This window comes from Crassostrea angulata, chromosome 7, assembly GCF_025612915.1.
Source record: "Crassostrea angulata isolate pt1a10 chromosome 7, ASM2561291v2, whole genome shotgun sequence".
Taxonomy (NCBI): domain Eukaryota; kingdom Metazoa; phylum Mollusca; class Bivalvia; order Ostreida; family Ostreidae; genus Magallana; species Magallana angulata.
The window spans coordinates 32,073,376-32,092,233 of NC_069117.1; the positions used below are offsets into that span (position 1 = coordinate 32,073,376).

Below are 18,858 nucleotides of genomic sequence, written 5' to 3' on the forward strand. Positions count from 1 at the left end.
ATAAATTGAATTTGATTGGGAGCAACTTTTACAATTGCCTCTTTTTGTACAATTGTTATTTCTTCTTGCAAAATTTTTTCTTGCTCTGAATTCAACACTGGGGGATGGGGATTTTTCTCTTGAACTGGATATTTTGTCCAATCTAAAGAAACCTCTTAAACTGTACTTTCGCATCTTTTGTTATTCTTTGCCAATTCTTTATGAAATACTTTATTCTCCCTCCTACAGGTATCACATTTTTTGGATCTATTATTTGCAGATTAAAATTTAGAATTTCTGTGCTTATTTCTGATTTTTTTTAAACTCTGTTAGAGAAAATGAATATAACTTTTCTTCTGCAGATGTAGGAGTTCCTCCCCCCTCTTTGTTTTGAGGTATTGTGCTTGTACCTGTCAGACTTCTTATTGAAGTATTGGTTGTTTCTGTTGAACTTGTACCCAGGTCTTCGGCCCTCTATGAATCTACCAGAGGGCCCCCTCCTGAAAGAGCTGGCTGAATCTAGACTTGGTACCATAATTATATGGACGATTGTAGTAGGACTTTCTTCTTTTCTTTTTGTCTGGCTGAAAAGCATCAACGATTTCATTCGCCTCCTTACACCTTTTCCCCGTCTTCTTCAAAATCTTGATAAACTTTTCCCCAAAAATTTGCTGCTACTCTTTTCCAACACGTCAGCATTCTCATCTAAAGTTGCTTTAGCTTTCTTCTAGTGTTCAGTAATTTTAACTGTAGTATTCACTCGTCTATGGGGATCAACTGCCGCACTGGCTTGACCAAGCAAACAAACCGTCTGTTCGATAAGGGAACACATGTCCACTTCATGTGAATTTCTTGAAGCAGCACTCAAGCCCTCTAAAATATTCCATAATTTTGAAAGTGGTCCCATGACCTTCATAACACGAGACTGTATATTTTGTGCCCCTTTGTCAGCTCCCTTGTCGAATTGCTTGTTTCTCTTCTCCAATAAAGGACTAATGAAGATGTCTAACGACTTGACGGTGAAAAGGTCCCCTGCATCTGGCACAGGGTACTTATCCAGTATTTTAGGTTTCAGCGTCTCATCACTAAAAAAATTGTGAAAAATGGACGACAAAATTCCCTTAGATCTTCTTCTAATTTCTCACCCCTTGTGTCATTTTCGATATCAAATCTTTCATGAACGTTAAGGGCATTGGCAACGTTCCTGGTTTATCCACAATTTTTTTTAAGGATTCCTTTATAGGTTGATATGTATATAAAAAGACATTTACCAACACATAAAACCACTCTTTCCATCGTATCTTGAGAAATAATTTAAATTTTATATACTTCTCATTTCACATTGATTTCAATGAAATAGAGGGAAAAATTAGCAAAAATTTTTTTTTAAAGGAACAATTTTTTAATAAGTGAGATATCTGATTTGTTTTTCATTATTCAACATTGTTGTTAATAGATTTTCTATGATATCCAGCTGAAAATTTTATAAATAGATTTATATATGAAAAGTATGCACCAGAAAATGCCATTTTACTCTTTTAGAGTTACTCCCCTTGATTTTTTTTCTGTTGCACACACACACTAAAAAAATAGAAAGATAAAAAAATGTTTAAACAATATCTTTAATCACAAACATCTTTAATGTAAGAGCAAAGGTTTCCAATGATTTTTTTTATTGCTTGTTACTCTTGGTTTCCCTTCACAAGTGTTCTCGGAGAGCAATCGCAATACACCATGCTGAGAGTCTCTTTTATAAGCCAGTAACAGGTGGGAAAAAGAGAGTCCTGACTTCGCAATGCGTGTCATTATCATTTTAGAAATAACTTTATTGTTCACTAAGCACATTAGGGAGGAAGAGTTTTTTTGCACCATTTCATGATAATGAAGTAGACTAATGTACGAATCAAATGAAAAGCTGTGTTGAAGTAAAATGTGTTCTGAAAAATTCTGTGAAGTAAGAAGTTGTAGTAGAGCTTTTGCATCAGATGCTGCATCATGTGCATTATAGTCAGTTTGAATGAAAGATTTGACCAAGTCAGTTTGCTTGTATGAGCAAAGTCCAGGCCTTTCTTTTCTAAAGAGTGAAAGTGTGTCAACAAATCCTTGAATAACTTTCCCTGCATCACCATTCATGTCATTTGTGATCAAAGCACGACAAAAAGCATTAGCGTCAAATCTAGCATTATGAGCCACTAACACAACAGGTTTATGAATTGAAGAAAGCCACTGTAAAAAGTTGGTAAGTCCATCACAAAGGGCACACCTGATGGTAAATAAACTGCCTAATCCATAACGTATCTCGTGTACCGTGTTTGTTATATTCAAAGGGACAGAAGAGTGGCAAACAGAACAGCCTTCAGAGAGTTTGTCTACAATAAACCCCAACTCCACTATTCGCCTTCCCTGCCGCCAGCTTATCTCTGTTGTATCGTTAACATTGTCAATCTGTCGATCTAAACTATCACCAGATGCGTAACTGTTCTCCTCGCTATCATCAACTACCGGTAAACACTCAGCGATGTCAGAGTCATTATCACCATGATCACACAGCTTAGATGAATATGAGTGGTCATTAATAATCTTTCTTACGTTGTTTGCTTTAAATACGTCGATTCTTTTCTTTTTGGAAGCTGAAATGAACCTGCCAGTCGATGTAGAACGATGTCGCTTCATCTCTCGAATTTTCTGTTTACCTCGGAAACGCTGTTTTTATTACTCTAATAAGCTAAAGAGTTCGTGTTACGGGCGATAACTCACAATTACAAGAAAACTCAAGAACGGTAACTGAAATTCGATGTATAAAAGAAAAAATGCAGGTACGGATTTTTTATTTCCGGAAAACTTCGTTGCCAATGCCCTTAACAGTTTCTGATGATACACTGCGCACAGGCTTGTTACCGTCTTCCTTGGAAGACGGTATAAAGAGTTGAAATAATGCACTTCCTCTCCTTTGTGATTAGTTGAAAATACATGATGTGAAAATTTTCATTTATTTCATTGGTTGAAATATTGTTCGGCGCAAGGGAGATAATTTTCTGATGATCTTTTTCAGGTACGACTTAACAATTTTCGTAGATTTCAAATCTTAAAAAGCGAGAAAACGGAAAAAAAGCAATAGAAAGTTGCTATGTATTAAATTTTCAGGTCCAACTAGTTGAAAGCAATATCTATTGAAAATGTTTGCTTTTCTATTATTTTTAATCAAATACAAACATTTAAAAAAAATATGATGCGGTATGGCTAATATCGGTAAAGTTGTTTGGACCTTAGATCGATACGTAAAACTAATATTTGTTAAACAAAATGCTGAATAAAGCGGTATAACTTTTATCAAAATAATACGAGTCTACGGCCCTTTCTTTTTTACCCTACTACAGTCGATCTCAACTTACAAGCTCGGGTACGCATTTCTCAATTTTTGACACGCAAGATTAAAAGACACATAATGACATAAAAATGTTCCACACACCATGGTATGTAAAGGAAGGTGACAGTTATATAAAAAAGAATTAGGAGAGGCTATCTGTAATAATCGTGAAATTTTTGGAAAGTGCAAACTTTTTTTTATCAAAAACTCCCATGATTACATATAGCATTATTGATAAATTCATTACAAACACAAGTGTGAGACATTTAAATGCGTTCCTTACAATTTTATGTATCGTTTTGTTGTTACAATGGTAACGGCTCCAGACTCTTGGAAAAAACAGTCAAATATGCCATATTAAATGCCAAATTATTTATAGTGGGAAATTTATTAAAAAATAATTTAAATATTTTTCCAAACATGGCTGCCATTGAAACCAAAATAACCTGACATTTTTTACAACTGAAAATTCAATAAAACAACTAATTTTTAAGCTACAATATTTCAGTGACACAATTTGATATGGTACAATCTTTCATATAGGAAGAAAAAACACATTTAATACTTTTATTTCAAAAAATAAAATCAGTTAAACAACTTTCCTTTTTTTTCTTGGCCTGACGAAAAATCCCATTTTTCACCATATTCAGCTCTATTTTCATATTAAAAAGAGAAGGTTACATGGCTTTGAGCATATTATGAAAAGTAAAATCAAATGGGTTTTTTTTAGAACAGACTTCAACAGATTTCATTTACTTCAACAATAACAAGAAAATACAAAGATATAGATTTCAACCATAATTAATTAAGTGGTATCTAAGGAAAAACATTTTCTTAGTTACCAGAATGAATTTTCACATTCAAAACCAACAACTGTTAGCATAATAAGTCATAATATTTATGACTTATTTACACTTTAATGTAATTAATTAAAGTGTAAATTTTACAGATCAAAGTGTAAAATTTACAGATTAAAGTGTGAATTTTAGATTTTAAAGTGTGAATTTTACAGATTAAAGTGTGAATTTTACAGATTAAAGTGTGAATTTTACACTTAAAAGTGTGAATTTTACAGATTAAAGTGTAAAATTTACAGATTATAGTGTGAATTTTACAGATTTTGCAGAAAATTTTAAAAAATGTGAAGTGTATATCTGGCACTAATACGCTTCCGTAGCTTTCAGTATTAACTCTGTAATATTAATTTGTTTTTACTTGTTTAAGTAGAAAAAAAAATGTCTCATGGAAAATCAAAAATATGAAATTTTGAGACGAGACATATTATAACAAGTAATGTATCCTCTACGGTACCATGGCTCCAGATAGCAAGTTGGGAAAGAAAAGGAATTGTGCACTTTCATGACTTTGATCTTGACCTTAAGGTTATGCCTAATTAATCTTAGATACATGTACATGGTAATTTAAAGAACTCTTAGATACATGTACATGGTAATTTTAAGAACATGGTATGGTAAGGGCCAAAATTGGAATTTCATCAAATCAGAGATACAGGTGTGAAGTTGATTTTAAATCTTGTCCAATGTAAACACGATCTGGAAATAAATAATTCCTTTAGGAAGTTTATATCGTTTATAGTTAAACCATGCACTCGGAGTTATTCTTAAAGTATAAATTCTTAAGCATTCATAGCTAGCTAACATCTATTAATTCGATATGTTCAGGTTAATATCGGACAGAAATATGCGTCCTGTTATTGGGCATCGAAGAAATTACATGAAACGTGAAGCAATCTCTGTTTCTTGTATACATGTTTATCTTTTAAATTTCCGAATTGGTCGTTTATAAATTCACCGAAGCAATGTCTGTTTCTTGTATTCGATTTCATGTTTATCTTTTAAAATGCCGAATTGATCGTTTATAAATTCAAGCTTTTATTACTTTGCAGACGTTAAATGAAGTAAATACAGAAATCTATTTCTGACGTTGTCAAATGTTGCATCGAATTCTCGCAGTAACTCCGAACTTGCGTACGAATTGACAAAGATGTAGCGCCGACATTTTAGTGCGCATCAATGTTATGCACCGCGTTCTTGATATAATAATTATTCTTGAATGGTTTAACTTGTAAAACGTATTAAATTGACATTGAAAATACATCGTTTCGCAAAAAAACTCTGAAATTTATACTCGAATCTGATTGGCTACAGGATGCAGGATAGGATAGGATAGGATAGGATAGAACTTAACTTTTATATTTCTATCATGTATCGTGTATCCTGCATCCTATCCTATCCTTGTCAACTTTCAGGATAGCAGCACTATATATATATATATATATATATATATATATATATATATATATATATATATATATTATAGAAACCTTGATATGATTAAACCGTTAATCAAACTATTATATAAATTCCATAAGAAGGTTTTTTTGGAAATCGGTATGTATTATGGATCGAGATCGGCATTTAGAAATTGGATTTACATACACGGAAAACGCAAATTACCTGATATGCTATCAAGACAAAGCCAATTTTACAGGTTTTGAAGATCTAAAAATGAAATAACTTAAACGTATAATTTTTATTCTAAAAGAGTTAGGGGGGGGGATATATTTATGTTCGTTGCTCAGCGTATAGAATAATTAAAAGATGATATAGCTAGGTCAAATTATTTCCCATTGTATATTTATCTCCCTTACTGCACTGAAATCATTCTCGGTCAGAATTTCATTTTGGATGTTCAAAGACGCTGAAGTATTAATGTTTAAAGATTCGGATTAAATTCAACCTTACAACATAACGATGTTTGTACAGAAAAAGTTAGCGGTCTATATTTTCAAAAAAATTATGCAATCGGCACAACCCAGTCATGTTTTTATTTCGCTGATTAATAATTGATTGCAATTGTCAGCATCATTAAAAGATTTGTCTTAAATTATTTTTTAGGTTCGCTTTATTTATTTGTTAAATACATCCATTAGGCCTCAATTACATCAGGCACGGACATATGTGTGCATAAGTTCAAAGGCGCTGTAATTGTAAATTTGTCGGTAAATAGTACAGAAACAAAGTATTTCTTTTAAAGAAATGATTGGCATGTGATATGAACTATCAGTATTATGAAACAAGTTAATGTTATGCCGAAACTACAACGTACAATGTTTTGTTGTTTTCCGAATACACATGTAACTTAATTTTACGTTTATAGTAGGCAAGGATAGAGAACTTCCCGATTAATATTTTTTAAGCATTTAAGTATGATTGAATAATTATGTCACTGTATAAAAGTTTAAATCTCAAGAAAAATGCATCAAAATATGAAATTTTTAATTTACACAAAGCTGTCACTGCATAGTTAACAGTGTGCACAAATAGTAGAATTCACCGAATGTCTGATACTATACATGCAAACTTCATTCATAGATAGATTATAATTATTTTAGAAGTATGAACCTTTTAAATTCTGAGATAAAAAGTCAGGGCTATACATACATGTATACGTAATAAAACGTTTTATTTAAACTTTTATACAGTGACATAAGTTTAAGTGGTTAAAAGCAGAGGGCTTAAGTCGGTGGAATCTCTGATAATCTTAAGGTTTTCACGTTTTCGTTGGAAACACATGCAAGTGGTCCACGTATTGTAGTCTTTTTTGAAAGGACAGCAACTTGTAATAAATTATAATCTTTTACAATGTGCTTTATACCCATGAGGAAATTCAAAGGCGGAAAAGTTATCGAGCAAGCTAGGTAGGCTGTAATTTCCGTAATTTTATTACGTATTTCGATAAAATAAGGTTAAAAATTTTCAATTTGCCATCATGCACCATGAACTATTATTTCGAATGTTTTGTTTCATATTTAATCATTCAAAGTAAAAGAAGAAAACAATTTATCTTCCTGTTCAATTTAATGCCTTTATTTAACAGGTTTATATGTATATTACATGAAAAGATATCAAATGGCAAATTCTTAAAATTAAATAAAATTCTAGAAAAAAACCTTGTGTCATTTTCCTTTTCATTACATATTTCTGTATTGTAAGCTCAACTACCCTATATCCAGTTTTCTTCGCGTATCACAACATTTGCGAAAATGGGGAAGTTTGAAGCATTTTTAATTTGCGTTACTCTTTTTTTGCGACTTAAAGAATTTCTTCTAGAAAATAATATAATTTCTGTGTATTCAATAATTTACAATTTAAAAGAGATCGCGAAAATAATTGTATCGCGAAAATTACTGGATACACGGTATATGCCCGTATTCATAAATTATTTATAAGAAAAATATGACAAGTCAAACTGATACACATACAAGCTGAAAACGATCTTGAAAGAGCATATATAATTCTCACGAATAAAACTAGTTATTCGTATTATATTATCATTTGGAAATCAACACATGGAAAAATAACAAGCAAGTTTAAAAGCATCTGTTCTTAATAATGATATTTCAGGTACATATGCAAACATGAGTAATCAAGTCCAAAATAACAAATAAAGATTTTAATATTGTATGATGCATCCATTTCATTACAAACTACTTCTAGGAATTCGGGGTGTTTTTTTTTAAAGAATAAAACATGAAACTTTGGATTAACGTTTACGTTGAATATATGGTATGACGTTGTCATTTATAAATACTGTAACTCATGGACCAAGAGTTTGTGCTATAACTGTTATTCAAGATAAAATTCATTGTTGAAAATGTGTTTTGTAAAGCATATTTCTTTACCATTAAAACGAGTATATTTGATTAAAATGATGTTCAACATCTGATACAGCAAAATGGTGAGACAGACAAAACATTTCCAATGAAGACAAAAGCAAATCAAACAGACACTAAATTGACAAAAGATAATGAAATGGTAAAAAAAAAAAGGTTGATTATCTAGTGTTATTTGGAACAGAAAATCTGATCAAACGAATAAAAGTATAACCTGAGTGATAGACTGTATATCAAGCCTGTGTTTCAGTTAAAGAATACTTTGAAAGCAGAAATATGAGGGGAAAACTACACTCAATATCAAATGCTTTCAATATACATTGAACTATGATAAAGCTTTCTTTCAGGTGGCATGGTACACCTCCATGTTGTGACGTACTATTTTTCAAAATAAACAATAAAATAAAGTGTAATTTTATAAACAATTTCTTTACCAAAATTGTTTCCTAAAAGCGTAGCGTAGTGGGTTAAAGGGTTCAATACGAATCTGTGGCCCTTTTCACAAAATATCTTACGACTAAAGACAATATTTTCCAAGTATCTACGCTGTAAAATATCACAAAAACTCGTATTTCACTTTTACCCATAACAATATTGTAAATAATATAATTATTACAAAAAAATGAATATCTATATTAAACGGAAACCTTTAGGGTTGTGAACTTTTTATCTTAGTCATAAAGTTTTTTGTGAAAAGGGCCTCTGTAAGTCATAAGTAAGAATCACGCTTGGTGTTTTTAAAACAAAGTACCCTTCCAAAATATTTTATAACGTATGTTTTGGTTAAATGTTGTAAAATTCTAAACTGATGAAAGTATATTGATTTTATTGTATTTTAATCTATATTGATATAAATAAAATTGTTGTTCATAAATTAAAGAAAGTTTGCAATATTAGTTTACATTTGTACTATATTTATAAATGCGTCTCAATTTAAATCACACTTTTGGAGCCACCTGAAAGTAAAATTTAAAGGAGAATATGCGTGAGAAAGAATTCTATGATAGTGATGTAAAATTCCCTGCAAAAAACATTTATTGAAGACGTATATTATAGATTCGGAAAGAGGTTAAATCAGAGGTATCATGTTTGAGAATGGAGACAAAAGTTATAATGATTTGGCGCTAAAATTTACAAAAAATATTTTTTTCTAACTTAAAAAAAATCTACCAATTTTTGATCTGTGCGAACGTCATTTATCTTCATATAATTATAAATTAAAAAAATTGGATGACATTCTTTTAATAATTTTTTGATGCCTGACGATCAGATGGATGTAGAAGTTTTTTGTCAATCTAATCAGATGGTAATATAAAGAAGTTTTAATCACATAAGGTAGAGAGGTCGGCCTCTCCACTTAAAATTTCGAGTCGATCAATAGCTTCTCGTATATCATCTTTGTCTTTAATCAGCTGCTTCTGAAAAACACAAACACAAATTAATCGGTTATTGTTTCATCCTTTTTACTATGCACTGTTTGAATAACTTACGCTTTAAAGGCATTGCAAAGAACATGTTAAATAAAAGGATGATATACCTAAAGAATTAACAGAGTCCCCTTTTTATACAATGAATTATAGAAAATCTATTATAATGTTGATGATTTTTTAAACAAGAGTGACTAGAAATGACATTCTTAGTAGTGTTAAAAGCTTAATTCGTTTAATTGTAATGATTTGAGGGTACAGTTAAACATCAGAAATGAAATTTGTTGATAATAAATAATGTATTTGCATTCATAAAAATTAATGACCTGTGAAGTCAGGTCGAACATACTTAATATCAAAACCCATCATAATAGCGTACAAAAATGTAATATTATTAAAGGTTAGCGATTTCACACCAAATAGACGACATCAATTAATAATGGGGAAGGTCCACTGAACATTTGTATTTATTTAGAATTGAGTATAAGCGCAGTACTAAAGTACGATTTTGTCCCTTCACATAGAAATAAATGTTGAGAACATACATAAACAAACGGAATTAAACAAAGATAATAACATATTACAAAGCTTACCGAGACGAGGCATCACCTTTATAAGATCACCATTATCACATTACATTAAAGATGTATGGTGATTTGACAAAATATTGTATATCATATGATTCAATACTGTATGATAAATATTTGTTAATTTTATACGGTATTGTATCATATACCCTTTATCAATGCATTCATATAAGATATATCATAGCATAAAATAATACATTATTATATCAGATGATACAGCATTTGAAAAAATATTGAATAGTATCAGAGTAAGCAATAAGATATTGAATCACATGATACGACGTCGTATCAAGAAATGATATTCCTATTGTATCATATAATATAATAAGATATTATTTTATAATTATACATCATTGTATTATATCATATCATACAATATCATATAAAATTATTTAATACTTTATGGTATCATATGATAAATATCATATCACTCAATAAATTATAATATTTAAGTATCTAATGTATGAAATAGTAGTAATTTAGATATTATTATAATTATTATTATTATTATTATTATTATTATTATTATCATACAAAGTAGAATAAATAAAAATATTGTTTCAAATAATGCTGTGTCATATGATACTTTATCATATATGAATGTTTTCTGTGCTACAATAAAATTTGATACAACATTGATATCATATCATATGATACAATTTCATAGGATACAATACTATATTATGTAAAACAATATTACGTTGCGCAATATCTTATCATGAAACACAATATTACGTATTGCAATATGATACATTATCATATAATATGAAAAATTATATAATATTATAACTTATAAAATATTTTGCAATAAAATATACATTATTGCATCATTAAATACAATAAGGTATCAAATCATGCATTGCTATATCATTTGTATAATGTTATACCATTTAAGCACAAACACATATATCAAGCAAGTTTACGGGTGGTAGGAGCTTTTTTTAACATCCTAAATAATGGTGATCAGGCTATGTATCGAAAGCTAGCCCTAAGTTTCAAATCCAAAGTTACATGATTCATATTAGATAGTAAGGACAGGTTTTTTTTAACAGTCAAACTACTTAAACACTTACACCTTCCCCATCATCAAGATACTAGTAATCAAGATAAGCTATGTATCTGAAGCTTTATGTACATGTACCTCTATTTACACATCCATAGTAGCATTAACTGTTTATGTGTTACTTAGTATGAGCAATATTTACTTAAATTTATAACCAGCTCACAATTTGAGTTGTTCTAAATCCTTCAAAGCATATGTAATCACAGATTACAAAGCTCACCGAGACGAGGCATCCCCTTTATGATGCATCACCTGTATTAGACCACCTTCACCATATTATATGAAAATCATACTTTATGATATTGAATATTCATGGATACTGTTTTAACACAATATCGTATATCATCTGTTAAAAATTGTGTGATAATCATCTGTTCATTTCATACAGTATTATAAGAAACAATGTTTATCAATACAATAATATAAAAAAATATCATACTTACAATATATATCATATAATACAATAAAATATTGTAATAAACAATGACAAGATGTGATATTATAACAAATGATTTAAAATTGTATTGTGTTAAAAATAATTGTATTTTATCACATAATACAATATCATTATATATACTTCAATATACAAGTAGTATTATATGATACAATATTATATCACATAATACATCATAATTTTGTAACATATGATATTATATTGTATAACATAGTATAATATTGTATTGTAGAATACTGTATCATATTTGATACATAATATGATATTGTATCATATGATACAATAAAATTTGATACAAAATTGTATATCAAATGATAGTATACCATGTGATAGAGTAAAATTTTATATATTACAAAATTGTATTATACATATTATATAATATAATACAGTAATATATATCACAATATCATGCTATACATTTTCATGTGATATAATCATATATAATATTAATCAATATCATATAATACAATATCGTATGATACAATATTATATAATATACAATATCGTATCATACTATACAATATTTTTTATTGCAATATCACAGTTAACAGCATCATGTGATTATATAATAAATAAATAATACAATATCATAGAATACAATATTGTATCGTACTATACAATTCTACACATAACAATATCATTATACAATATCATATCATAAAATATAAAAAAAATTATACAATATCATATCGTATTATATAACTTTTTACATTATAACATATGATATTATAAGTATCATATTAAACAATAGTGTATAATATTATACAATACTTTATCATAGGAATCATGTTATATCATTTAACAACAAACCCATATATCTATCAAGTAGGTTTGAGTAAGGTAGGATGTTTTTTTGCATCCTTGATAATGGAGATTAGGCTATGCATCTGAAGCTACCTTTGCGTTTCATTTATAATAAAGTTCAATCAACTATGCAAGCTATTGTCTATAAAACATGTGACCTGTTCCAAAAAACTAAACCTCATCCAGTATCCAAAACCTACGGCTCAGATTCAGCATTCAAGCCTTTGTGGAGCATCATATCATAAGATGCATCATTTGCGCAAGTTTGGTGAAGTTATGACCAATAATAACTAAGATACCATCATCAGAGGGCACCTGCCTCAAAAACTTTAACCAGCTCTAAACACCTTAACCTCATCCAGCATCCGAAACCTATGGCTCAAATTCAGCATTCAAGGCTGTATGGAGCATCAGTATCATAAGACACACCATCCGCAAGTTTGATTAAGTAAGGACCAGTAGTAACTAAGATATAATCATCAGAGGGCACCTGCATCAAAAACTTTAACCAGCTCTTAAAACCTTAACCTCCTTCAGCATCCGAAACCTATGGGTCAAATTCAGCATTCAAGCCTGTCTGGAGCATCAGTATCAAGGCACACCATCCATGCAAGTTTGGTGAAGTTAGGACCAGCAGTTTCTTAGATATTGCTATCAAAGGGCACCTGCATCTAAAACTTTAACCTGCTCCAAAAACCTTAACCTTCGCTAGCATCTGAACTTTAGGATCCAGATTAAGTATCCAGGTCTTTCAAGTCCATAAGTAGGTCCAGATGCATCATTCATGCAAGTTTGGTGAAGATACATGTAGGACAATAATAACTTAGATACAGGACCTGCAACAAAAGATTTAACCAGGTCTGAATGCCGACGCCGGGGGTTTATCATAAGCTTCTCTTGACTTCGTCTCGGTGAGCTACAAATGTTTTTGTCTCAAATGATGAAAAAAACTGAAATAATCCTTTTGATCATACAACTTCTCAAGAAGATACTTTTTAAACCTTACATGCATTAACACTATACAATGTCATCCATTTTGGCCCCGCCCTAGAGTCAAAACCCATATTTCAGGGGACATGAAATTTACAATTTTAGTAGAGGTTGTGGTTAAAGCTGACATGAATTCACAACAGCATTTGGTCGCCATATTAGTTTCGATCACTCCTCTTCTGCCACTGGGGTATATATACCGGTTGAGAAAGTTACGGTCGGTTGCTTTCCGATCGAGGTATTCACGTTGCACGGACCTCTAAATGCATAAACTACACTTTGTTGTAAAATGTAGTAATAAAGAATAAAGAAAACAACTATCAACGAAATACAAAGTATTATCCTTTGAAAGGATGTCCAAGGTATCCGTATTATTTTGCACAGACAGTGCTGCCTCCTTTCTCATGCACATCGAACACGTGTGCCGTTCATACAGAGTGCATAACATCTGCATCTTCTTGAAAACCCTGGCGACACTACATCAAACACAGTAGCTAAATGATAGTAAATCCAAGAAAATAACGTTTCCATTCGTTCCTACAGAAACGCCCCGTTTCTAAAATCCATGCGATAATTGACATTGCTCGATCCGCCACAGTGTGTGGTTTGCGCATGTACTATGTTTAAACATACACAGAACAGGAAAACGGTCTACAATTATCGAAGAATTTTTGAAGTATCTGCGCCTGGATTTCAGTATGTCTTGTTTCGTCGTTTATTGGATTTATCTTGCCAGTGCAGTGGTTGTCATATTATTTTTGTTCAAAACGCGTTTTTACAAGTCTTTTCGTCCAAGGTAACGTCACCCCTGCGAATGTTATTGTCATTTAAATTTTAGACCACGTGGTTTTTGTTGACCCTTTTAGTTTCGCAGTAAAAATCGTGCCTCGTGTTTATAGTTTAGTTCATAAAATCTAGGTACTATTGTAGTCAATTATTAAATCTAGAGGTTTATTGATTTTAAACTTTATCTTCATTAATAGGTGGATAAAATGTGTTCAAGAAATAAATGTAAAAATACAAAAGATAGTTTTTGTCTGCTGTTGCAACAATTAAAATGCTAAGTAGAGATCCCCCCTGTTGATTAGTTTTCGATCCGCGCCTGACCTAGTAATAGCATCAATAGTGAAACAGACTATACTATTTTATGCAGAATGTTCCTTGAAAATGACTCGATATACTAAGTTTTTATGCAAAACAGACATCCATTATTTTTTTTTAACACATGGTATATTGCACACCACAAGCATCAAACATGGATATTATTTTATTAAGCCACGCAATGTATATATTTTCAACCACTCAACACGTGGTCGAACACGAACGATAACTCTGTTCTGAATATTATCGTTTAATAAAAACCGCTAAATGGTGAAATAAGACAAGCATATTAAAAGAGTTTCATGTTTTAACAAAAACCAAAGTAGGATACGATATGGACAACGACCAGTACTTACGTATTTTGAGAATATTATCCGAACACTTATACTTCCGCTCGAAATTTCACAGGAACTGAACAAATCTCGGTGAAGTCTCGTGAACTTTCATTCGAGCACCTCTGGATTTATTACATACTTAGCAACGATAAAGAAAACATTCCGAACACATTCGCAGGGGTGAACGTGTTCGGGTGTATGACATTTTTGAATGCGGTGAAGCATGAATAGTTGTCTCGGCCTAATATAGGGGGTGTGTAGCGATGAGCAGAACAATAGAAATCGACAACTAATATGGCGGTAGTCGGAGATAAAAGGGAAATAATGCGTATTTATGAATTCATGTCAGCTTTAACATAATTATGAAGTCTTTGTATCTTTTAGATGTCTGAGAGTAGAGAATTTGATTAAACATAATATACATCACACTATATGCCTTATATTGACTGAAGTAAAAAGGAAGACTTTTTAAGTTTTAATACATTTTCACTTTATTGCTATCTTGGGATCGCCCTAAGGCCAAAAGCCCTGTCCCATGGGTGATGGGTTTCACAATTTAGGAAGAAGACTTCATGGACATCATACTAACCATGCATTTACTTTTTAACAAATACACTTAACAAGAAATATAAGTGTTCACCCAGTATAAAGTATTTCCTCTATGGAATAAACATATTTATTTGTCTTGCCGTCAGGGTGATTGATTTCCACTAAACATTTAAATTGTTAAGAACGATGCATTGAACTTGACATCTCTGGTTGTGACCCGAGATCTTGACTATTAATAAATATCTCTCACACTTCTGGTTTGGTTAAATTTCTCTTTGAGCTTTTGGATTGTTTTATGTTGCCGATGACAATAATGTGACATTTATAAAATAGAAAAATGAAATCAAAATAACGTTTCCTTCGGATTGCTTTTTATCTAAAGCAATGACGACGAGAAAATAAACAGCACTAGACTTTGACCCGTGCGTGCACGGGTTGACATTGCATATGATATCGGAAATTTACGAAATCGATCATCGACACACCGTATTGTTGACATTTACATAACCAAGCTTTAAGCCTACAATAATGCTATTAATTTCACTACACTCTGCTTAGTTAGAATAACTGTGTCTCGGGACAGACCTTCACAACAGTTAAAATGCCTACCATATACCCGTAATGGCCGGAATGCTGGAGAAAACGTACCCAGGAGAAAACGTACCCAATTTACCCGGGTACGTTTTCTCCAAGAGAAAACGTACCCTATGAAAATAATATATAATGGTTTTCATAGATATTCTTAAATGAAACAAAATAAAATATACAATGAACATCTGCGCGGGGAGGCAATACATAATATTACATAATAATAACTGCTAAGGTATTTAATTTATTATCACTATAATTAAAATCAGGAGATTTCGCATAGAGAAACTCAAATCGGTAAGGCTACCGATAAATGGATAATAAGAAGAAGTAGACTGATAACACTTTATGGCAGGTCATTATTTCGTACTAACATAAAAGTTGCTACAATTATTATAAAGATATTATTCATAACATGAATATATTTCTATACATCTATGCAATAAAGTAGCATTTGAAAATTATTAAATATGCCCAACCCCTTTAAAATAATAAAGTTTTCAATTCATATATCTATAAAATTCTATATCAAATTTCTATTTATCTATTATGCAAAATAGTATTTTAAAAAAGTATTCAAAACTATTAAGTAGTATAATTATGATTTTCATACAGTACGTTTTCTCCTGATACCCCGTAATGTAGCAAAAAAATACAGGATTGCTCTAAAACGATTTTGGATTAAATTAGTGAAGCTATATTGAAAATAACAGTTAAATTATTCATAACAAACAATTTTGAGGTTGTAGATACATGTACCTTTCATCAAATCTTTAATTCATATTAATGAAGAATTACAGTGTAAACACTTTTTTCACCAACGTTTTGCTCGCTTCGAATTTACACACCATGCTGACATTCGAACTCTCGTGGTTTTTCATATTAAATGCACTGAGTTAGAGGTATCTCCCGTATTTCCTTTGATAAATAGAATATATGACAAATTTTCAATGATTTACGTGTATTTGTATTATCGTTTCTGAGTTTATCCATGCAAATGTGATATTGTAGAAATAAAAGATTAGCGTGAATGTAATGCGCATGCGCAAGATTGTAAAATCCAAAAAATTCAGATGATTTCCGGATTTTTGAAAGGAATTTTTGTTGATTATTAATTAGCGAAGCTTGATTGAGAAAAAATAAAAACAAACTGGTAATCTTCCAGTACCAATAATGTTTAAAATATATAAAACAAAAGACAGTACTCTTCCGATTTCTCGGTATTAAAGCTAAAAAATTCAAATCTATTATTTTAATATAGTAGTATAGAAGTTTAAGGTGAGTACAATGTGTCGTAAAAACAATGCAGACACCGATAATTCAACGGCTTTGGCTGTTGTAATTTTGGCCATGTTTAGTGGTTTTCCTTTTAAACTTACACAAAAAAGTTGCCAGTCTTATTAAGCACGCACTGTGGTGCCCCGGGGATGGTATAGCCATGAATTTCTCTTACCATGGTGATGCTTTACACAAAAATTAGTAACGATTGGCTATGTAGTTTTCAAGAAGACGTTAAGGTATTCAATGTATAATGAAGGGATATTGAACAATTTTGAATCATTTTAAACTAGTTAAATATGTATTGCTAAATAACTATGAAAGTGAAATGAACCAAATTCATATGACAGAAAACATATAAGGAGCTGGTCTTTTTTAACTTTAAATTTTTTTAAAAGAGTTATCTCCTCTTGATGAAAAAAACAAAATTTTAATTTCCTCAAAATATGGTCCTTTTTAACTTTAAATTTTTTTAAAAGAGTTATCTCCTCTTGATGAAAAAAAGACAAAATTTTAATTGCCTCAAAATATCTGCGGTAAATGATTCATTTTCTTTCATAGTTCAATAAAGAGAAAGTTTATGCATGTATTAACCAAAAGTGTTTTATGAATTTTAGGTTACTTTTTACAATATCTTAATAAAACATACATTGCCCATATACTTCAATGCAAAATTGAAGGTGTAATTAGTTGGACTATAATCAAAATTTTGAAAATTCCTTTGGTGGAGTATTTTTATTTGATAACACCTTCAAAAATATTCATGATTAAGAATATTGGACCATTCATTTATAAGGTACAAAATGTGGTCGTTATACATCGAATACCTTAAACAAGAGGCCTAGGGGCCACATCGCTCTCCTGAGCAACAATTGCCTTAATTCTGATCAAATTAGCATTACAGTATCACAATATCTTGACAACTAAGTACAATAGATCTTGCTAACAAAAATTGAAAATCTGCCAATTTTTATCCATCTCTTTTTTTTTTGGTAAATACCAAGCCCTTTTTGTTGTTGTACCTGTAAGAAGATTTTTCTCCATTCCCATATACCCCCCCCCCCCCCCATTTCGTGGCCCTACTTTTCTCTAGGGAATCATGGTTTCATCAATCTTAAATCTGCATAACCTGTGCTTTCACACTAAGTACTGAGTTTTGGACCGAAAACTTTCCCATAATATTTTTACAGATTTTCTCTATATATTCCTATGTAAAAATTCAAACCGCCATCACGGCCCCGCCCTATCATTAGGGACTGTGTTTTGCAAACTTGAATTTACACTACCCGATGATGCCTCTACACAAGTTTTCTGGCCAAATAGTCTTTAAAAAGAAGATTTTTAAAGATTTTCTCTACATATTCCTATGTAAAAATTCATCCTCCATTGTGGCCTCACCATACCCCTAGACTATTATTTAAACAAACTTGAATCGATACGATCTGGGGATGCTTCCACTCTAATTTGGGCTTTCCTGGCCTAATAGTTTTCAGAAGATTTTTAAAGATTTTCTCTATATAAAAAAAAAATTATCCCCCATTGTGGTCCCGCCCTACCCTCAGGGACCATGATTTAAACAAACTTGAATCTACATTATCTGAGGATGGTTGCACGCCAATTTGAGCTTTATTGGCCAAATA

General features: G+C 31.0%; 1 protein-coding gene and 1 pseudogene across 1 annotated transcript in view; both read right to left on the bottom strand.

The window, feature by feature from the left end:
• Window positions 1-298: 298 nt before the first annotated feature.
• LOC128191297 (uncharacterized) lies at window positions 299-3,980 on the bottom strand (annotated as a pseudogene).
• Window positions 3,981-7,214: 3,234 nt separating this feature from the next.
• The window catches only part of LOC128192387 (uncharacterized), a 49,859-nt gene continuing 38,215 nt past the window's right edge, over window positions 7,215-18,858 (bottom strand). The window contains exon 10 of the mRNA XM_052865015.1: window positions 7,215-9,460. Coding sequence (XP_052720975.1) covers window positions 9,365-9,460 — 96 coding nt within the window. The 3' untranslated portion in view covers window positions 7,215-9,364. The remainder of the gene's footprint in view (window positions 9,461-18,858) is intronic.